This window comes from Perissodus microlepis, chromosome 3, assembly GCF_051167445.1.
Source record: "Perissodus microlepis isolate ML-2025 ecotype Zambia chromosome 3, ASM5116744v1, whole genome shotgun sequence".
NCBI classification, from domain to species: Eukaryota; Metazoa; Chordata; class Actinopteri; order Cichliformes; family Cichlidae; genus Perissodus; species Perissodus microlepis.
Genome location: NC_140463.1, coordinates 39,259,377 through 39,282,664, shown reverse-complemented (window position 1 = coordinate 39,282,664; position 23,288 = coordinate 39,259,377). Strand labels below are relative to the sequence as shown.

General features: G+C 43.5%; 1 protein-coding gene across 6 annotated transcripts in view; it reads right to left on the bottom strand.

Moving 5' to 3' along the window:
* LOC146391434 (nuclear factor 1 B-type-like) overlaps nucleotides 1–22,414 on the bottom strand; it is a 64,724-nt gene extending 42,310 nt beyond the window's left edge. For 2 of the 6 annotated variants that reach the window (XM_084924394.1, XM_084924391.1), the window contains exons 1-2: nucleotides 20,439–20,991; nucleotides 17,305–17,836 (exon numbers count right to left, since the gene is read on the bottom strand). In XM_084924394.1, the coding sequence (XP_084780520.1) occupies nucleotides 17,305–17,836; nucleotides 20,439–20,465 (559 nt within the window). In that variant the 5' untranslated portion in view covers nucleotides 20,466–20,991. Of the gene's footprint in view, nucleotides 1–17,304; nucleotides 17,837–18,070; nucleotides 18,711–20,438; nucleotides 20,993–22,064 lie in introns of those variants that run through there. The other 4 variants (XM_084924392.1, XM_084924390.1, XM_084924395.1 and 1 more) reach the window with 4 other exon arrangements.
* Nucleotides 22,415–23,288: the final 874 nt, after the last annotated feature.

The following is a 23,288-nucleotide window of genomic DNA, read 5'->3' as shown; positions in this document are numbered from 1 at the left end:
GAAGACTGCAACATCATTTCTCTTAGTTAGCACAGGCAACTGTGGCATAGCATCTTCTCTAAAGTCTACCCTTAGTGTCTGACTGTGAGAGGGTGGTGAGGCGAGCCCTACACGCAGGAGTCCAACTGTAAAGGATATGAGGCACGTTTATGTCAACTATGAATGAATGTTTAAATGGAATCTTTGAATGCAAAGCTTCTTGAACTCAAGAAGATGGAAAGATCCTTTAATGAGCTGATGATTCCAGCAGCGGTTTCATCGCTGACTATACGGACTAATACGGCGCCGGGTCCTGAGAGCCCCGAGCCCGAGACTCTCAGAATTCCATATGCGAGACGATGCGAGGGTATTTTTAGGCCAGCACAATTTCCCTGTGACACATTTACTGCGAAGGACCTCAAGAGTGATAACGTGTACAAACTGCAGTCTGCTGAGGAGAGCGACAGCAATACTTGGAGCCACAGGAGAGACAGGCCAATTAATGGCAAGACATCCTCTGAGTGCAGCCCTCTGTATAATCCCACAACCTACTTTATAGTGAACACTCCCCTCTTGCGCTGATGTGTGCATCATTAATCACATTTCATATCAAATGCATATCCCTAGCCACAAATATTCACTCCCAAATCTCTAAACGATGCATGTCAAACACCGTTCTTTACCAGAACGAGCGGCTCAAACTTTCCACATCTGATTATAAAGCAAAAGGAGCTGGCTAAACGTTTAAAATGTTTAATGCAATACCTTCTAAGTTGAAACACCTCCATACTTGTATTTCTGAGCGATACCACGTGAAAAGACTGAAAATGCACTTATGAAAGCAGCTTTCCAGGGAGAAGAAGAAAAAGAAGGAGAAAAAAAAAGTACGATGGTTTTAACTTCAATTTAACCAATGCCACTTAAAGCCAAGCTCTCAAAAGTCTAGCTCAGCACGCAGAACTGGCACTTGAGACATGAAAGGGCAGCTGCGACTTTTGGTTTACATTATATCTTAGTGGTTTCCACATTGTGGCCAGGGGATAAGCATCAGGAGAGGTTTATCTCTGTCACAGTGCTCTATGGAATATGTAAACACTACGTGTAATCAGTGCTGCAGTGAAATGGAGTGCAGGGGCTGTGTGGGAAAGTGAAGCACTTTAGGAATAAGTCGACGTCTTTACTCGCTGAGCTCAAGCAAAGATAAGGCGCTGGAAGCAAAGCTGCAGAACCTCTAATGCTACTGTTGCAAAACACTCATTGCTGAAAACTGCTGCAAATGCTGAACACGTGCATTTTTCGATGAACAAAATCAGCAAGCCTTATGCAAGTAGCACTGTTAACTTAGTGTTAACTTTCACTTTGCTTAAGACCTTCGCTCTCATCTATCTTCATCTCATCCATCTCTTGGCTTTACTCTGTCAGCGTGTCTTTGTCCTCGTCATCCACCCAGCGAGGCGGCGGCGCTCCTCCTTTTTTTTTTTTTTTTTTCCTTGTGGAGCACGGGTACTTGTCCTAGACGAAGAGTCTCTCTCCCTTCTAGAGCCCAAGTTTTAATATGGTGTCCAATCAAAAGTGATTAAGCATCGCAGAGCACAAACAATGCTGGCCCTTAAATCTCTGTGAACCCTCATTCACTCGAGCGAATGAAAGAACACTCTGTCTGCGGCGGCAGATGACAGACGCGCGCTTGAAGATAAGTCTTCTGCGTGAGCCCTTATCCTGCGAACACCCGCCGTTTGAGCAAATAAAGAAATAAATAAATGCATTACAAAACGCCACACACAACAGAACTGGGTGCCACCTCTAAAAAGGCATCAGTGGGGGAGGAGAAGGCTGTTATTTTGTCCGTCAGTGTTGCGTCCCCAACATGGTGCCTCGAGATGATACCTAAAACCAAGTGGCACCGGACGAGGCCCAGTTGAGTAAGTGAACCAAAACTCAGCTGATGGGAATTAAGTCAAGAATGGAGGACAAACATGCATGCAGATGCAAAGACAGCGCAGTGAATAAAAAGCCTGTTAATGTTCAAGCACAAACCCAACTGCGAGCAATAAATCACTAATAAAATCAACCAGCTGCCTCAAGCGCAGCGTCTTTCACATGAGAAATTTCAAAAAAGCAAATTTCCCACAAATCATCCTGTCTTGTACATAAATTACCAACAATTACAATGCATAATGTATGCGGTAGTAAAACAATACCCTGAACTAATGCATTAGATACGTGCGGTACACAGCAGCATGAACATTTAAGAAAAAGGGGGGACCGCTAACTAATGCTGAAAAGATATTGTTCTTTCTTCTTTTTTTTAAATGCCAAGCGCAAGAGCAGAATTACTTGGCAGCTGTTGTGCGATTTTTCATCATTAATATAAGAGCTGCTTGCAGAGTTGCTTAAATACTCTTTTTCAGCGCGTGTAATGCAATCTTGTACTCGGTAAGCTTCCATTTCTAGCTGGAATGACTGTGGGAAAATACTGGAACCAGTCCTGCTAAACATGGCAACCCCACTTGCGCGTATATTCTGTTATATTTATTTTTTTCCCTATAAAAGTCTGCTATTGAACTGTTACAGCATCCAAAAGGCACTGTTAGCAGATCTCTATTAGCCCATTTCAGGGATTCAATAACCATACACACATGTAGACGCATTAGCAAATTTGAAACAGAGAGAAGCAGACAAGCGTCATCACTGAGAAGTCATGAGAGGGAGGAGCTGGCACTATGACAACAAGACATTAGCCGTCTGCAGCCTGCTGCCGTCAACAAGTCAGCATGAGCACTACCATCTGACTGGGCTTTCCCAACACTGCCCCCATACACTCAGCCAAAACTAGCTCTTGCTGCTGCTGTTGCTGCTGCTGTTACTGGCTCCTGCTTTCAATTTCAAGAGTGGGCCAAGTAATGGCTTCAGCGTTTTGTGGTCTGCCGACACATATGGTCCGTGTAGCAGAACCAGTTCTGCCCCCCCACCTCCTCCCCTGTAGATCGTTTTGGGACGCGCACGGAGATGTGGGCAGAAGGAGACTGACACAGCCCCAGGGGCTGGCCGCAGTTATGGGGGGAGACGTGTATGGGTCTTGTTATGACTGCCAAGAGAATTGGTCTCAGCGGGGCCACCGCTGCAATCAGTCCATTGCCACAACGTGCAGAACTAACCAAACAGTACTTGTTTAAGGTTTGGCCCTTTCTGAAAATAATGTGTAGGAGGTTCTTAAAAATGCCACCAGCTGCATCGTTCCCAAAGACACTTTATGCATGACCATATGAGGAATCGACCCCAACTTTGACCAAATGGAGAACTCATTAATAATTAGGTCAGCTTCCCATTTAGCCTAATGGCGCACGAGAAATTGTATTTACATTAAAAACAAAACTTTTATGAGCCATCATAGGAAGGGCCACATTAACCTTTTCTTTATTGCTCCCATCAGCACTAACATCACCGCTGGCAGTTAGGCTATCGCTGCCATGGACGCTATCTGGCTGCATGACCTAGATTAAAGGTTATTTGCCCAAGTCACAGAGGCTGCTCCTTTGGCTCGCCCTTGTTGGGTTTCCTTATCGGAGTTTGTCTGGACAAATCTTGGACACAAAGCACCCATTTTGTGCTCCTCTCTGGAGATCCTGTTACAGCGTTCCAGACACGACGCGGTCCGCCACCAGTGCCTCTGGGAGCACGGCGTTTGGTTGGGGTGGTGCGATTAGCTGCTTCCTCAACTTCAAGCATATGAGACATGTGAACTCCTCTTACGTCCCTGAGCATGCTTTTGTGCTGTGACAGGGTAAAATGATCGGGGGGTCAGATGATGTCATGCTGTGAGAATTCGGATAAAGTGACCCTCCCATCCTCATTACAAGGCGATCCAAGGGTCCTCCAAGTAAATTCTGCCTTTAGCTACTTAAATACTTTTCTTTTGTAACTACTAAAATTCACATTTGTTGCACAATAACGCCCTTTTAGATATTAAGTAAAAAAAAAGTGTCCTGTCATTAGATGTACTATGGAAATAATTGAGCATCTCCACCCAGCAGTATGCATTTACAGTCTGTGTGTGGATAGAGCTGCCTTGAGGATGATCCAGTGGCCTTATTCCTCCTGTGCTCTACAAGGACAAAGAACAACTAAGAGAGCAGGGTCGAGCGAGGCAGGGAGAACGAGGAAAACGAGAGAGAAAAAGAGTAGTGTTCGCTGACCTCATTCTGACAAGCCCGGGAAGAGTCTTTCCTTGGAACCGTTTCGCAATAGCACTGTTGTTTATACAGGTGGTGGGTGAGTCGAGCGAGATATGCAGAGAGCATGCATTTTGCAACACCTCATTATGAATACTAAACACAAGCAGCATGTCAAATCACACAGCGCACACACAAACAAGCACTTCACCCACACTCCAAAGAGTGGTTCAAGTTTCATTTAAGTTGTGACATTTGCAGGGAATGCATCATTTTGTGGGCAGTGGCCAAATCATCCCTCTCTGTTTAAATTTCAAAGTCAAGTTCCTTCACACAACCCAAGAGCTGTCAAATGCTACTGTCCCCTCGTATTGGCCGCCGACTGCAAGCCTCTTGGAACGGATGCCTCCGGTTGCCTTGTGTGTTTGGCTTTTGGGCCGTCTTCGGCAACAACATCCACTTGGCCAGAGTTCAGCCCTGTGGAAGGCTACAACAGCCCAAAGGTGGCTGCCGGGACCATTGTTTATGCAACAGTATACTACTGCTAGGTTAAAGGGAAAAAGAGCAAAACAGTGGAGGGAAATGAAGGGCTCCTACCTGCAGAAATAAGCTTCTGTCTTTGTACACATGGTGAGACATTTTAAGAATATTATTACAACTCTTTCTTTTCTTTTCTGGAGCCAATATCTTAAGCAAGTTAATTCACAAATTGAACATATGTGAGAATAACCCTGTAAATTTATAAATACTATGCTTTAGATAACCTACTGTCTTTTCTAAAAGAGGAACACTCTCGAAATGACACAAAATGGAAAACCAGGACCTTAACTAAAAGCCATTTAAATTTAATGAAATCTTACCCAAACTAAATAGATTTTTGTGCTTTTATTTCTGTAACAGTTGAAGCCTGAAAACAAACCCATGCGTAAGTTAATGTAGCGCCTATCTTATTTTCCCCACTAATCAATGAGGTGAACCAAATCCATTATATCTTAGAAAGATGTGGAAAAAAAGGAGAAAGGATCCACACAACAGCTGTTTGGTAAACATACCAAAGTAATTGTTCCAAATGCCTTATTTTAACACAGATTAAATACAATTAGAGGCTGTTTATCTAATCACAACAAGTCACTCTGCCAAAAGAAAAACCGCTGTCATTGTTCCTAGCAGTTCTGCTCCGAGGAATTAAGCTGGAAATAGGATAACTTTTTTTTTTCTTTTTTTCTTTTTTTTTTTAAACATAGCTTCTCTATGTACAGGAAGGAACGTTTACACACTTGCTGCGGGGAAAGAATATGGCTGGATCGTTGGCTGGCTAAGGCATGGGTCTTCTGAGGTGAATACGAGGAATTCAGGTCAGTGCAGCCGAGACGTTTAACCAGATCAAGCCGCTGCAGCCTGGGTGGAAATAGCACGGGAGGCCACGGAGGGGGAAACCAGTGCGTCACAGCTCCCGGCCTGAATCCAGGCTCACCCCCCACCCCACCTCCCCAATGCAAACAAGAGCCATAACTTCCCTAATGATCTGAGATCATGTACGCCTCACACACACTTCGCCAATAGGAAGCGCTTCCTCTCCACCTTTGACCTCAGAGTGGGTGTGTCTACCTTCGACTTGACATGTGGATCAGGAATGGTGCTAGAGTGATTTGATGAATAGTTAGTGGCAAGTTCATCTATGAGGTTTGAAAAAGGAAAAGCTTTAATCCGAGAAAATCTTTCTGCAACACCAGGAAAATCTTGAAAAATCGGATTTTAAGCCCTAACAAATCTCTTAATATCTTAAATGTTTGCCACATTTTGATAATCTGACACTAACTTGTTTTCATTTACAGTCTCTCCTCACCCCACCACCCGTCACACACAATTGCTCTGTGATTCAGAAGTCCAACACTGCACTCACTCACACACACACACATTGTAAACAGTCTTTATTGAGACGTGAGTGCTTGTATAAACATAGACAAGCTCTATTGAGGGTCCGGGGCTGGGTTGAACAATAAGAGGGGGAAAGTTGCTGGACGTTCCTCACAGACGGTGTGTACAAAATCCAATTATCAGAGCCGTGGCATTAACATTCCAGCAGTCTGGCAGGTGACGGCTCCGTCTTTTCAGCTCCCCCCACCACCATCACACACACACACACACACACACACCGCCAGCATGGGATAGTCTCCCTAGGCAGCACCTCGACAATACACTTACACACATGCAGCCTTCTTCAGCTCCCCCTTTCTAAGAACCCCCAAGTATTGAGACATATATAGCAGGAAGAAGGCAAAGAGAGGGGAGGCAGTTGGGAGGAGTGTGGGGTCCACCAGCGACACTGATCTTTTCTTCAGGAGATCAGCGCAACCAGCCTAGCAGGCAGTATCAGTCAATGGGGCATTCTTCTCCTCTCTGTGTTTGGGTGAGAATATGTTGATCGTCGATAACGGCGCTTTGATTGCCATAATGGGGAAACCGCGTTTTGTTTTGAGCATTTGCCTAAAAACAGTGCATGCTTTGTCAGCCTTCGGGCGATGTTTGCGGCATACAAGACGCCGAACTCGACAAGGGTTGAAGGTAAAACAAAACTATTGCTGTTCTTGGCTACAGGGCGGCGTCTGAAGGATTAAAATAAAAGCCGGCACTTTAGGGCTTCTCAGCGAGGGAAGCAAAACACACACAAAAAATACAACTAAACAACTAAAACTGAGACTTTAAAGTGCTTCTTCTTTGATTACACACACTAACTCCTGTAATTAGCCTCTGCACCTTCTTCCAGCATTAATCCGTCCGGTCTGACAAAGCTCTATCCACCGTGCATCGTTACCAGGTTTTCTTTTTTTTTGCTAAACATACTGTACATACAGACCTTATCACTATAGGATATGGTGTACGTGATAGTGTGCATGTGATATGTAAAGCCTCTGCCTGGTGTCATGCTCTGTATCCTTGTCAGGTCCTATATATAAACATACATCTGGCCCCCATTCTGCTCTTTCCATCATGTCATCCTGCCTACATGGGAGCAGGCTGTGGGAGATACATACAGTTCAGTACAGGACAGTAGGGCTGGAAGAAATTATTGTTTTCATTTGTTTTGACTGATTCTTTTTTATTAAATGTCAAAACGCCTGGTCTTAGGCTTCTCAGAGCCAAAAGGAAATCTTTCTTTTATGGTTTTTGCCTGACTAGTAGGTTAAGATTCAAGAAAATTCAACTTAAAGATGCATATACTAAGAAAAAAATACTCAGGCTGAAAGCTGGGAATAAGAAACGTTTGACATTTTTCGCTTCGTAAATGATGATTAATGAATCTAAATTAAGCTGAACTAACTTTTTCTTGATCAACTGATACAGTACATGTACTGAAGCCAAACACACAACTGCTAAAAAGTTAAAAGTCTGTTCACTGAAATCATTTTATGCATTTATTCCGCATCAATAGCTAACTAGGATTTTATGGGCATTTTGACTTGATGTTGTATTCCTTCCTCTAAAACAGTTACCGTTTTTAAAAAAAAAAAAAAAAAACGCCACCTTTAGCTTCTCTTTTCACAGCTTAAAGTAACTGAGAAGTCTACTTTGTCCCCCTATAAACCTCCTTTTGTTGCTCCTATTCTCCCCCCCTCTTTGTGCGTCGCTGTCCTCCTTTGCGGTGAGATGTTAGTCAAGTGTCTTGTGGCTTTCTCCACCCTCACCAGAAGGCCTGCCCGCGGTTAATTATTCTTGGATGGCGGATGAAAAAAAAAGTGAGTTCTCTCTTTTTTTTTTTGTTCTTTTTTTCATTAGCTCAGCAGCAGTTTCCCATTCATAATAGTTGGCACTGGTTTCGCTCTGCCTGCCAGAGATCACACCCCAACCATTTTCATTTTCCTTCATCCATTTGTTTCATTCATGTCATAGATTTGGCAGGGGCCTGCATCGTTTTCCTGATGGCCGCCGACCCTTCAACACCCTCCTTTTGAGTCTCAAACTCCCGTTTGTGGCTTTGTTTTGGATAAGAGCGGAGAAAATGTGGAAAAAAAATTTCATGCTGGTTCGTATCCAAGGGTTGTTGTCTTACTGTATTTCAGGACTGGAATTATTAATTGTAATGTAAAACTGAAAAAGGGATACTTTAGCAAAGCCATATGAAGCTTTGCTGACATGCCCTTGGATGAAAAGAAAGTCATAATAAAACTTTTCCTGGGAAACTGAATGAATATGGTTTATGTATGTGATTGTTGGTATAATTCCAAAGTTAAAAAGAACCATTAAGGACTGTGGGCTACCATTCCCTTGCCTTCACACAGTTTATCCCATAAATTTGCACAAGCAGTGAGCACACCGAGTAATACGCTCTCCACCAGAACTTTAAGTCTATTACACAGTGCGTTCAACAATCTGAGGCCCGGAGAAACAGCATTTCATCATGCAACTACTGGAAATATGCCCACTGACAGGGAATCTGGATTGCACATACACACACATATTTAAAAAAACAACAACAAAAAAACTCTTCCCACCCACCTGTTCTTGAGACATTTTGCTAAATCTATCAACTTCATCTGCTTGCATGTATTTTATTCCATACCACACAGGCCCACAAGCAGAAAGCACACGCGTTTGCATGTGCATGAGTCCAAACATTCAAATGTAACGTACACGTCTTCTCTCTGGGGCTGCAACCCGATCCCAAAGCACTCCAATGTGACATTAAAAACCCAGACTCTTTACCGTTAGGAACCTGGATTCCCAACATGGAAACAAACAAGATGGCTGCCGTGTCTCCAACTGAAGGCGTTGTTCCTCACCTCCCATCTGAATGGAGTTAAGAGGCTGGCTAGCAGGAGCAGAGAGGAGAAGAGTCTCCTGGGGCAGTTGGCTCAGCAAGCGGGACCAGAGGATGGCTGCACCGTGGATTAGGGCCCCACAGTGGTCCATTGTTAATTGGGCGCCATGTGTGAAAGCTACAGAGAGATTAGTTTGTACAGCTGCTGCCATTTGTCATAACTGCCCTTAACAAGACACACATGGCAACGCAAGTTACAGCCAGAAGTTTTGCAGAAAAAAAAGGGAGTAAAAAATGTCAGGCGAGCGTCTAACAGTTTGCAGAACAGGGCCCGCATAAGCAGATGAAGATGTTCCTGGGAAACACCGAGCAGACTCGGCGGGGATCCCATAAGAGATGATGAGCTTGAGCATTACTCATTTAGCCATCTGTAGGTCAACTAGAGTCATTATCATAACTGCTCAAAAGGACTATGCTAAACCAGCACAGATCCCAGACCACAGGTTGCAAACAATTCGGTGAAAATTATGAGGGAAGATCTGCGATTACATCACGGCCCTGTTGGGCAGAGCTCAAATTAGTCAGCGTCTGGGTTTTGTTCAACGAGCAAGAGTGGGATACAACACAGATAACAAGAGCCTGATGACCTCCTGTTAGCCAAATTTCCCTACTAATGTAGAATACAGCATTAGGTTTAGGAGACGGATGGTGGAGGAGAGGCTTTTTTTTTTTTAGGGGGCGAGCAGGAATGTGCAGTGTAATTGTGGGTTGTAGGTATGTGCACATGTTGGAGGCCTAATTACAATCTTGACTTGGTAAATCTGGAACAAGCTTTTAAAAAGGAATCCCACTTTCAGCTTTTTCTTTTTTATGCCTGACAGCTGCCGGAGTGGCGAGGAGTTGCTGCTCACCAAAACGAAACGCAGTCTTTTGAGGAGAAGTGCAGGTGAGTAACCACAAGTCGGATTTGTTGCAGTTTCGACGTGCATATGGGCGTAAAAGTGAGAACGCAGGTCTCCATGTGTACATTTTTGGATTTGCATGTCAAATTTAGGGACGCTTCTCTGAAAGTCCCTGTGAGCTAAACAACCAGCTGGAGCTTTGTGCCAGCATAGAGAGTGGGACAATTCGAGAAGAACTCAAGCTGTTGGGATCCGGATCGTCACACAGACTTTTAGTGGACACCATGGTAACGAAGCCTCTTCTTCTTCAAGAAAAATAATGGACTTCATTAACTATCCTGTTAGTGCTCCTGCTGGCTTTAATCACGGGAGCACACACGGCACTGGACCAGCCCACTCCTAACACAAGTATTAGCACTTTGGGCTAACAATTTCATCACTACTACAACATCAAAATTCCCCTCATTTCATTTTGAAAAAGTTATAATTAATAGCTACATTTTGTGATTACAATTTGTAATATGGTTTAAAATAGGAAGAGCTTATTTTCATTTCTGATTTAAGTTGCTGGGTTGTTGTGAATGCTGCATTTATGGCGGTGCAATTCTCCCATATTTATGCACATACATCTACAGAAAATATGAAGGAAATGTGCACTTTTCTGTTCTCCTTTTTAATCACTGAGTTTTTTTACTAATGCCTTGATGTAAAGAGAGAAGCAGAACTGCCTGTGACAGAGGAGAAAGTACCTCTGTGGAAAATGTGTAACATCTGCAGTTTGGTGATCCTGAGATATGGGATTTTCATGTCGTTACAAACAACGAGACGTCCACATTTCCTCTCCTCCTGTCTACCCCGTGTATGGCTCACTTTAATCAAACACAGCCCAGTTGCTGTACATGCTAAAAATGTAAATGAATTCTTTTTCCCCTCTTTTGCTATATAACCTTTCTTACTGTAAGAGCCAGTAAAAATAATATATATGCACTCAGTGTTTATTGTTTATTGCTCTGCTGCTTAACAGTTGGTTTCTAAATTTGGGAGGGTTTTTTTTTTTTGGGAAAAGTCAACCCAACATATGTGAGGGAGGAGTGCAGCTCCTTTTGCTTGCTTTGACAACTCAATGGGGTGCTGATGAATCCGTCCCAAGCAGGCCATTCCCAAGCCCCAGACACCATATCCCCTCTCTGACCCACTGCACTGACTTTAGAAAGAAATTCTCTGGGGATTCGCCCCCCACCCCAAACAACAACATGCCCACCCAAAAGTACATTTCGCACGGCGCTGTGATGGCGGGCCTCTCTTTTTCTGTTCCACTCAGGTCTTGTCGAGCCGTCACAGTGATGGGCCGTACTGTAACGCCAGACAAAGGAAGAGACAACCATCACTCTAGGCCACTGATCGGCCTTGTCTGGCCTGAAAAGACTTTGATGGGGCAAAGCAGAGTGGGGGGTGCTGCTCAGAGAAGTCAGTGTCTCCTGGGCAACCACTCCGATTGTCTGTCCCTGCCCAAAGTTCCCAATAACACCCCACCTACTACCCCTTCCTTTTTTTTTTCTTCCCTTCATTGGTTGTTCACAAGCCTCCATCCTGGGTGAAGGGGACTGGCTTTTGCATAAAAGTCTCATTCTGATACTCGAGGGTGCTTTTCTCCTGACTGACTGGAAAAAATGCAAGGTCAAAGAACATCTTCACACAAATTCTCTAACTAAGACTTTTTGTCTTCCCTCTAAACCTTCTTATCCTTCTTTTCACTCCAGACTCTGCTGTCTTACATGACCAGTCTAGCAGGCAGATGGGACAACAGTAGGTTTTTCTAGCAGTTACGCTAGTACAACGGCGAAGAAGAGGGCGCAGCCACTGGATGGAGAAGCTCAGGCAGCAGGGAGGGCCCGCTTTGTAAGGCAGGACAGTGATAAGGTCTGGGATAAGGGTGAATGTACCCATTTGTCTTCATTTGGTAGGACTGGCAGACAGGATGGGGGGTGGGGAATCTATCCGGGTGAAGTGGGAGGTGCCGGTCCTCCAGTCAAGTGGCCTCGGGGGGATTTGAAATGCATTTGGGGTCCTCCCCAAAAAAGCCTGGGAAAGTGTGGGGAAGCTGAGATCTTAACCATAGACTAATGACACAAACTGCAGACCTTAACCAAGTGTAGCCACGAACGCAAAACTGAGTCTCCTGCTGAAATACACAAGAAAAGCCTTTTCAACACAATGCCTGAGCCTCACAATGCAGAAGAAAGGCCTCGTCCCGTTTTTTTTGACAGATGCAACAGCGCAAACTGTGACACAAGCAAATTAAACACACTGTAGCGGAGCACAGGAGGGAGTTGTAAATTTTGTTGAGAAAGAAAGCATCCACATTTCTCTGTGGCCTCTGCTCCGAGTTGCCTTGTTTCCATGGCGATTTATGTACACATGGCACACAAAAGAGGGCTAAGGAGGTAACACGGCCTGTTTAAGCCTTGAGGTATTTGCTCGAGCAAAGCCCCGCTGCTAATAACACAAGCTTCATACTGTGCCAGGCAACCTGGCTGCAATGCACCCAGGTTACTGTTTGAGAAAGAGCAGGAGAGGAAAGAAGGCAGAAGGAAGTCAGATGGAGATCACAAAATAACCAAAGATCCTGGAAAGGGGGTGAAGACATTAATACAGAAAGAAAATAAGCAAGAGAGCAAGAAAGCAAGTGAAAAAAAAGAAAAGGAAAGAAAGAAAGGCTGCACTGCAAAACATAAATAGCTGCCGGGTTAAGAGAAAAAGGATCGGGAAGACATTTAGTGGGAAGCGGAAATCAATAAGGCAAGCGGTGAAGCTGGGAGGGAGTTCTAAGTGGATTAGATTGAGAGAATGTGTTCGATAGGTTATGGCTCTGAGAGAGAGGTAGCCAGACACCGCAGGCTCTATTGCATACTAATAAGGAAGCCAGCATGGAAGCTAAGCACAGGGTTGTGCAGTTCACTGTGAAGATTTTTTTCTATATATCTCTGGCATCAGTGGTTACGGTTTTTCCCAGGGTTTGGGGTTTAGCTTGTTCCTTAAAATTCATGTTCAAGATAAAACTCCATCTCGACTGCAATGAGAGCCATTCTCCAGACTTGTTCTAACGTTATGGCACAAAATTTACAAGGAGTTGAGTAACTGTAGTTAAACTTGACAGCGGTGTCTTTAATGCGCTCCTCCTTACAACAAGTTTTGTTTCACGTTTCTGGCATAAACCCAGCCGCCATTTCTCTGGCCAAGCGCCTGGGCCTGGGACAGCTGTCATGGTCGGAGTCTCAGGCTTGAGGGAAAGCCAGGGACTGAAAAAAAGAAAAGAGAACGGGAGAGAAAAGGAGTGAGAGTCACTTGGCCGGGCAGTGTGCCGCAGGGGTGATTCCTGATGGCAGAGGAGGATAAGGGGATACGAGGGGGGAGAGAGGCAGGGAGGGTTAGATGTTTTGCTTAGTCACAGACCTCCACTGTGACCCAGAAGGTCAGACCTCCGCACTGGCCGCCTGACCAAAGCCTCTGAGGCAGCCAGGCGGAAAACAAGATGCAAACAGCGATCCCGAGCAGTGTGGCGAGCAGGCAGTGGAGAGTCTTGAAGATACCGACCAGCCAGACTACCCAGCTTGAGGGATTGGTTCATTGGGTGGAGGGGTGTGTGCGGGAGACAATCACAAGGGCTTACTCCCCCTCACTTAGGCCAGTGAACCAAGGGACCACCGGCTATACCACAAGAAGTGGCAGAAGAGCGGAGACAAACAGTTGCCAAGAGACCACCGGTGATCCCATGACTGCTGTGGTTTGACCCCGATTGAAGAGTTCAACGACAGGAGCTTAAGAGAATCCGCCCTTCCCCAACAGCTCTGCTGACCACCACCACCCCCACCACCACAGCAAAAAGTCTTCCTCCTCCACGTGCCCCGGGCCGGCACAGGCATGTTTTCACTGATCTGTTTTGCTCAATTAAACTTCAGAGGACACCCTGTCACATCTCTTTGTAAAGGTCGTGACCTTAGGGGCAGAGGTTAAGCCTGGCAATTGTAAAACAAGGTTTTGATTAACATGGCGGCTTGTATCCGGAGGTAATCCATCCATTTCTACAAACTATCGTGGAAAAAAAAACATCACAGGGGGTGTGGGGGTGGGAGTAAAGGTAATGATGTTTTATGGCCACGTTAACTTTCAGCACACGACTAATGGGAAGGCTGCTTGACCTTGACTTCTTTCATCCCGATTTGGACTACCTCAGCAATCCTCGACTCTCACGGTTTCTAAGGAAATCCACTGCCAACTTTCTAAATGCTCGGAAATCTTTTTAGGAATTAGTCACTGTAAGAAAAAAAGAAATGACGCATGCATCTTAATAAAAAAAGCCTTTTTACAATGTTATTCTCTAATTTCTCCTTTTTTCCATACATGGCCAGAAAGAACAAGTGAACACAATAAATATATCTCTGCAGTTGCGTGAACAAACAGGGATGAGCAGCCTAACAAAAACCACATACAAACGAGGCCTAGAGACTCCCAGCATGTCCCGACACGATGATTATCTACATGCCCCGTTGCAACTATTCCATCACGCTGTCAAACTGGATATGCAAAATATGAATCTAGGAAGTGAGAGTTGATGATTTAAAAAAAACAAAAACAAATAAGAATTTCCCTTCTTGTTTTATTGGAAAATGATAAAATGGTGCAGTGGATTACCACGGCAGTATGTGTGTGTGAGTGTGAGAAGCCCGGGCCCTGCATTGAACGCGGCCTGCCAGTTGGCACAATGGATGCCACAACCCCCACTCCCAGCCCCCAGCCTACTTCCCAGCGGGCATTCATCTGGGCATGCACATGGGTGCTACAGCTCTGCCTGGCTAAACGCGTCTGTGCCCCAGAACAAGGGAGCTGAGTGCCCTCTCAAAATTCACCCGGTACACTCGCTGCCAACCCGCCGACCTTTCTCAGGCAGCAGCCCACCAGAATCAAAAACAAACACTCTATGAACCCCATTTTTTTTCCTCACAAAAAGTAACAACAAAAAAAAAAAACGATTTTCCAGAATAAATAACAGCAGTGAAATAACGGATTAGAAAACACGGCAGAAGCAGAACTACATAAAAATCACAGTCCGAACTCGCTCTTCCCCCCCCCACAAAGTTCGCACAATAACCAGATTCTGTTGCAGCCCGAGCCGTTTGCTACTTTCTTTGTGTTTGATTGTATGTTTGTTTGTTTCGTGCAGTTGCAGCAGAACAAAGGCAGCGGCTTCCATTCTGCCACTGTCAAAAAACTTTCCCAACGTGCCCACTGCATTGCGGATGCCAACCAACGAATCAAAGGCACGCTGCAAGCAGACAAAGAGAGTTTGATGCCAACCTCCAAACCTCTAACAACCATTACTGGTGATTTTGCCTGCCTCCCTGGCACCGTGTAAAACAAAATGGCGCTGTGCCGCACGCTACCACAACATGGCTGCATTGTCTGGGTTTGTGGACCGCTCGGTAACTTAAAGAAAAGAAGGCGACGCTTTAGTTTGCAAAAACTGGAGAAGGAAAAGAAAAAGATGGCCATCTGAGTGATCGCCGCTATTCGGTGTTTGCCAAGCATTTCACTCAATGGGAATTTTGAGGATGGCGGCAAATGATCGTTCCCATATAGAAAAACATGACATTATTTTAACCTTTTTATTATAAACACTGAAACGAATCTTCAATATGATCTTCCTCCCTACTCAGATACAGTTTACTAAAACAGCGGCTGTTTTATAAAGTCAGTTTTGTGAAAAAAACAGCACTAAATGCCGTTTCTCGAGTTGGTACTGAGCAGTTCAAAATGCAGCAGATGTAAACCAGGGAAGCGGTGGCATCCTACAAAAGACACAAAAGAGGGTCTGATGCCAACCCCGGTGCCAATGGCAACCATTATTGTCTCTGTGCTGTGCCTTCTGCTTTCCCTGGCACTTATCAAACACAAAATGGCGCTCGGGGTTTGATGATAATGAGCTAGCTATACCACTACCCTTCAATGGGAGCACAGTGTAGTGGCGGCTATTCGGTGTGGTTGCAGTAGATTTAAGGGCAGCACATGGGAGGTTTAAAAGTGTGGGATGTATATGACTGAAATGTGTTTACTCGCAGTCAGAGGAGACCTGAATTTCATTTTCAAAGGCTTTTTAAAGGTGTTATCTGATTTAAGATCCGAGTAAGAAAAAAAACAACATCATTCACAGTATCCTGTGAAAAGTGTTTTCTGTAGAACTCATTGAACCTGGAAGATATCACATCTGAATGCGGCGTTGCTCTGATCATGCGCTGAGTAAAAAATCTCCCAGTTTACAGTCTGCATGACTGACTATGTAAACCAGTTTCTGGTGATGTACACTAGAAACACCGTTTCTATTCTGGACTTTCGTCAATGCCTTTATTTTATTTTTGCGGCCATGTTTACTATTTTTTATTAAAGAAAAAAAAGAAAGAAATCCTAGCAAATTAATTCTGGAAAGAAAAAGAAATAAATGAAAACATCAATTTAAAATATATGCATGACAAAAACTATTCTAACTAATTTAACTAACTATTACCCTCTTATAAAGTACACTTCCTAAACTGTGCAAAATGTGTCCTCTAAATCTTTCATGTAAAAGAATCCAGTTTTTTTAGGGATTGGGAAAATAACATGCAATAACATGACACACAAGGAAGAAAACAGAAAAAACAGAAACTTTAAATTTTATAACAACTGAAAGTGTTTTTATGTCTGTAATGTGACTTACTATTAGAAATCTCTTCATTGATCACACGTATTACCATTTTAATTGGTGGAAAATCAACAGTGTTTGCAGACAAAGCAGTTTGAAATTTTTATAGTGGAATGAAAACTAAAAAGGGACAAATGCCATGATTATTTTTAAAATACTGAGATTAAAAAGTGAAAGATTTTTTTTTAAATCTTAGGTTACATTAAATGTTATTTATTTATTTATAAATGAATTAATAAAATATAACACTGCTCCATATAGTCAGCATTTGGACATTTAAGACTGAAACTTTCCACAAATGCCACCACTTGATTTCCAAAAAAATGGAACAGTTATGCAGTGTGTGTGCAGTTGTGCAATCCTGTGTGTGTGTGTGTGTGTGTGTGTGTGTGTGTGTGTGTGTGTGTGTGTACAAGGTAACTGAATAATTACAGGAGAATTACAGGGATATAAGCTGCTGCTGGATTTCAGCAAAGCAAACACAGTTAACACATGGTCTTATCTAATTTTGATGACATTGTTTTTGTAATGAGGCTTGCTTAGAAAAATAAAAATGTTTGTGGTATAAATGTATGCACGGTACTGACCGTCACAGTCGTACATTTGCTCCTCTGGCAGATTTAGAATTGCCAGAAAATAACTCATGCGACTCTTGACCTTGCTAAATCATCACTCACTCTCTCTCACACACACACGCACAACATTAACTGTCTCTCTCTCACACACACAGAGAATCAGTATGAACTTGAAACCTACCTTGGTCCTGGACATAGTATGCTAGAAACAAGTCCAGCTCCTTGACTGATACTGTTATGTGGTGTGGCTGGACACAAAGTGCTGGGTTGGTGCAATGTGGAGACTTGACGAGGCGCTCGCCATCTGTACTTTCCAGAGGGATGCCTTTGAAGAGGATGACCATCACCAGGTCCAGACGCCATACTTTGTCGGCCTGCCGCAAACAGTCGATTCGTCGTATCTTGCCCTTTTGGTCCGGGTTGGATAGCACGCAGCAAGGGGGCTTCTTGCCCGTCACGCTGAGGACAAAGTCCTCCCGGTACTCCTGCCGAATGTCCTTACGCAGCTTGGCTAGCAGCCTGGATGCCCATTTCTGCTTAACCTCGGGCTTCTCGCTCAGAAGCTCATCCTTCACCGCGCGCTCCTCGTCCTTGGACATCCGCTTCTCGTGCTTCTTGAAGTACTTGCGTTTTCTGGCCTGGAGGTTGAACCACGTGTAGGCGATGGCGCGGACGTGAGGAAGAAGTGCCTCGATGAAGGGATGAAACTCATCCTGGAGCATCCGAGGGGCACAGTGTGGAGAAAGAGACAGAGAGAGAAGGAGAGAAACGTAATCAGAAACTCATGTCATCAAACATGAAGAAATATGTGTTTACCCAGCTACTAATTTAAAGCAGAAGGGAAGTCAGACCACAATTTTAAAATCCCTCATAATCAGTCACATAATGTCACTGGCAGTTTCTTCAAGCTAAGAATGATCTCTTTATATTAGGAACACTAGCTTTACCATCCTAGATATGCTGCAGGTGTGACAAGTAAATTCCACCGTTTATATCAACTCGAAGCCCGGTGACTGAATGCACTTGCAGCTCTGCTCGCATTTCACAAGCATGCTCTGAGTGGGACTCCTGTAACACTGCTGCTGCTGGTGCTGCAGGGAGCATGCGCCCCACACAGTTGCATTTCTCTTATCAAACTATCCACATACCATAATCTGGAAGTGGGATGCAACCATTAAAAAAATAAAAAATAAAAAAAGGAAGTCAGAGAGATACTCATTCTTCAGACACGATGCACACGGCCTCATGTATACATGCCAGCTTAATGTACAAAATGGAATAAAACACAGGCAGGCGAGAGAGGCGGCACATCAAATGAAGCAATAGTGTGAAAGGTATTTGCAAAGGTTGATCGAGTACTCAAAGGATTTCATGCCAAATCGTTTCAAGCATTGAGGTTAACACATGGAATGGCACCTGCCCAGCTTCATTCCTAAAAGTTAAGGTTAGGCAGCCCGGCCTACTTTTAAAATGTTTCATCTCATTTTTATTTAGCTATTCATTTTTGTTTAACTCATTTCGTATTACAGTCATATTACACTACTTTGTGTTGCATTACAAAATCGTTACCTTTGAATAAAACACGTCATTATGGATTTTTTGCCACTCAATTTTTCCCCCCTTCAAAAATACAAAAAAAAAAAAAAAAAAAGACACTAAATGCAGTTATTCCTACAACAACTCAGCAACTAAATGGCTAATATTAATACTGCTTCACTGATTCAACAATAAATTATATTTGTTTTATTTCTTAATTCTTGTTCTCTGGGAATCTCTAGGAATTCTAGGAATCAGCAGAAATGACTGCAGCTGAGGGGTGGAAACATTAAATTATCTTTGTTTGAGGTCATTAAAATGCCAGTTTTAATAACTATACACAGGCGTTTTTAGGGTGGAAAGACTTTTGAAGAGTTATTGTTCTTTTTGTAGGCAGTCAGGCAACAAGCCGGCTATAGCAAACCACAGAAATCCCCTCTCTATCTGTGGCTGCTGCTGGTGCTCCTCTAAAAAGCCACATTTCTGGTCTCAGGCTCCATCGGCCGATAAAACTCTGCTCCAGTACACTAATGTCAAATTATGATCATTTATTACACTGAAAGAGGTAACTCTGTGTATGTTGCAGATTCCATTAACAGCTTGTAAATGTATTATATTCACTGTGAATAGTATAGCTCCTCATTGTCTTTCAGAGAGGTTAAAAATCCATTCAAAACTTCTTTTAATGTCATCTCCTCACTATAAAGCTGCCAATTAAAATGACAAAAGCAAGTGTAAATGCTAGTAAATGTGTTCGCTCGCAACTGTTTCTCAAATCCTTTTTTCACTCCTGCTCAAAATCACTTTAAATATTCTGTTAATTTTTTTTTTCTAGCCAGGTTAAAGCCAAATGCTGTAAAGATAAATGACTTGGCCAGGGCCTATGCAGTGCACTTCAGCTGGGGCCATAAAAGCACAATCCTCTTAAGTACAAGCTAAACCACATCTCAGTCAATCACTTACTTATGCCAAGTAAAATATAAACAGTAAAACTGAGTCAGCCAAAACAGTCAGCTACTCTGTCCAACCGCTGAATCAACCTTATCACGCGTTTGATCTTTCTACAGTGCAAGTGGCTTTATCTTCTTCCAACTTCACTTCCCTAAAGTATGGGGGCTTTATTCTAAATAAAAATATACGCCTGGAAAATATATATACATAAATATATAAATATATATGTATAGCCACAGCTCAAGCAGGGCCGGGAGGTGCGCGCCTGTGTGTGTGAGAGAGAGACAGAGAGAGAGACAGAGAGAGGTTATTGGAGGACGCAAATAAGCTAATTAAACCAGAGAAAAATACCTGCACCACTTACACAGGATTAGCAAGAATAGAGTATTTTGGTTCTATCTTAAAACTCATCTTTACGCAAAAGTTTGTAAAGAGCGAAGAACGTGTGAAGATTTGCACTTCAAGCGCCAACAGGACACAGCCGATCTTTCGTTAGGACTTTCGTAGAAAATAAATTTTAAAATATATATATATATGTCACGACTTTATCACAAAAACATATACTCTCAGTCGACAAGTTTTTGCCTCGCTTTAATGCCATATCTTTTATTTATTTATTTTTACTTACAAGGGAAAGTCTGTATTATTTATAAGAATTATGAAAGTAATTCACAGCGCAGACACTCAACTTTCTGTTCCCGGGCTAAAAAAAAAAAAACAAAAACAAAAAAACAAAAAAAAACAAACCGTGTGACAATTTTTATACAAATTAAAAATCACAGCGATAAGATGCATAACTTAAAAAAAAAAAAAAAAAGACACAATTACCTGAGTTAGACAAATCGGGGAATACATGACGAGACGGCTACACAGAAAGTGACTGTACTTGGAGCGATTCCTCAGATCACTTTATCGCGCCATTCCTGGATCCGCTGTGCGCTATGCGAGACTCTGTGGATCCGCGTAAAAACCAAAAGTAATTATCCAATAACATCCATGAATTTCTGCAAATCCAGAGATTGTCTTCACCGCAGAGAAAGACAGATTTTCTGCAGGCGATTTTTTATTCTCTGTTTTTAAGTTGACATGCACGGACTGTACTCGTAGAGCCGGTGTGCGAAACGAGGCTGCCGCTGCTGTACTCCTGAACTGCACGGGGCTCTGCGCGCGTCTCTGTGCGGCGTTATCTCATGAAAGCATTACGGGGAGCTTCAGAGGGCGCCGAGTGTGGGATGTTCACCCCTGCTTTAACCAAACTTGATATGAAATCGACCGGTGCGCCCTCGGTCCTGCGCGATTCCAGCAAATCAGACCCAACTTTTTTCACCCACGTAATTGCACAGTCACACTCCTCCCCCTCCTCCCCCTTCCAAACACACACCATATCCAACCCCTCCAAGCACCTTCTTCTCCTTCTCGGCTTTATATGAACACACCGCATAAAATTCATTAACCCCCCCCCCCCACACACACACACACACACATATACACACATAAACGCACACCTCCCTCCTTCCTTCCTTCTGCAGAATTATTTTATGACCTTCTGGGACTTTGGACCGCAGCCTCGGTCACATACACGAACGTAAACAAACGGGGGGAAAAACGTCCCGCTGCCACCCTTTTTTAACCACCGAGCTCCGTGTCAACAAGACACACGCACTCTACGTTTCCAGTTCAGATAATTCAACGCAGTGTTGGTGGCTCACAGTGATAACAAACCTTTTAGCTTGTCAGTTACACACCAAGCAGCAGTACTTTATTAGCCTGTTAACGTCTGCTGGAGAACTTCTTAAAATAGGATTTCTTTAGGGGGGACAGAAATAAAGGGAGGTACATTTTATTAAACTTTTTTTTTAAACCTATTTCCAACACAATTAGCCTGCATTGTTCTAGAAACAATAGGTAAAAGGAACACCTAGCTTAAACTTTAGCACCCGTTAAAATGAGTTTATAGGTATTAAACGTTTTAATTTATTAAATTATCTTGTGCTCTCAGAAACCCCTCCTCAAAATAAAACTCCCTGACTTAAAAGCGTTGATAACTCCGTTAGGAAGTGCTCATTTAGGGCGAAGCTTGGTGGGTAGGTGTACAGTAACATTATAGTAGTAGAGCTAAAAGGAGTCAAAGTTAAACATTGTTACGGTGCCGCTACAGTGCGCGCGCACGTGTGTGCCCTACAGAGCTGTTAACAGTCTACACGGAGCTCATTTGCCAGATTAAGGGGGACTGGGATGTTAACATAGGCTGCGGGACAGTCTGTGCCAAGTTTACAACAATTTTGGCCCGACCGTGCCTGTGTTGTGGTCCCTGCAAAGTCAACCCACCTCTCCACATTTCTCCTCTCCCCCCCCACCAGCCGCGAGGACGGGACAGTATATTTTTTTTAAAAAAAAGGTACACAAGGATTGCTACACAACATTTGAAAGTAGTAATGATCCACGTTCACGTACCATTGCACTGTACTGCATGGATTAATGGGGAATCCTGGAGCCTGGTTGAAACACACAAGCCGGTAGCTTCACATTTCTCACGCTCAACTTTGTGCTTTGCAGGGTTTTCTCTCTTGTAGTGCTCGCAAGAAAAAAGTCAACACCGGAAGACAATTCTTGGCAGATGGCGGTGAGAAGAAGTTAGGAGCACCTCGCGTTTTTTTCTCTTTTTTTTCTTGTCTTCCTTCCTCTCAAAGTCTTACTTTTTTGGATCGTTTTTTAGGGTTGTCCAGTGAACTTGAACGTGATCCAGAAGAGGCTGAGTTTTCGGCACTGGGTTGGTCTCCGCCTTCACTTTCACTGCCTGGCTGGCTGCCGCCCCTCCGGCTCTCAGCACTAACCGTCAAACCGCACGTAGGCTAAACAGCGCAATTTCCGATACGACTTTTCAAAATAAAAAATTTACGCTTAAAACTATTAATTGAACAAAAATTGACATAAAATATTTGCCCAAAGTAGCATTGTAATAATATATAAAATACCTTGAGACCTATTCTTAATTGCTTCTATGTTTGCGCATTTTAGGGGGCCGCTATTGCTCTTCACGAAATCAAGAATTTATCAAAAATATAAGGTCTTCCTGAAAAAAAAGTACTTCAAATAGGTGGCAGCATATTTTTTAAAGCATTGTCCTACTGTGAATTATATCACATATTTTCTTAATATTTTTGTATGAAATATCATATTCAGATCAACTCCGGCTCATATGCTGGCGTGATACATCTTATTTTGAAATTGAAACATTACAATTTCCGGTACGAGCAACCCGTTTATCTGCAGCTTGTCAGAGCGCAGTTTTGTAATAGCCTTTACATTCTTGCCTCTCATTGGCCAGCAGCCGTGGCCCCGGGACTCTGTACCCTGGGCCCCTCACTTCCGCTCCTCTGACGTGCATGTTTGGGGTTGACAGAGCGGCTGCTGCTGGACGGCAGGGCTGAATAGCGATAGTGAGTGATGATGAAAGCACTGCATCGCAGCAGTTATTGCCCTAAATGCAGTCTCCTGTGGTAATGAAAATTAGATTCATATTTTCAGTATTTGCAGTTAGAGGAGGTGGCAGTAGTGCTATTATCAGTGTAAAATGACAGTAAACTATAGTTGGAAAACGTTTTCACATATTAAGATGTGCCCACGAGGGCTGGCCGAATAGTGGAGGAAGCACACATGGAGGACGCAATAGTCATT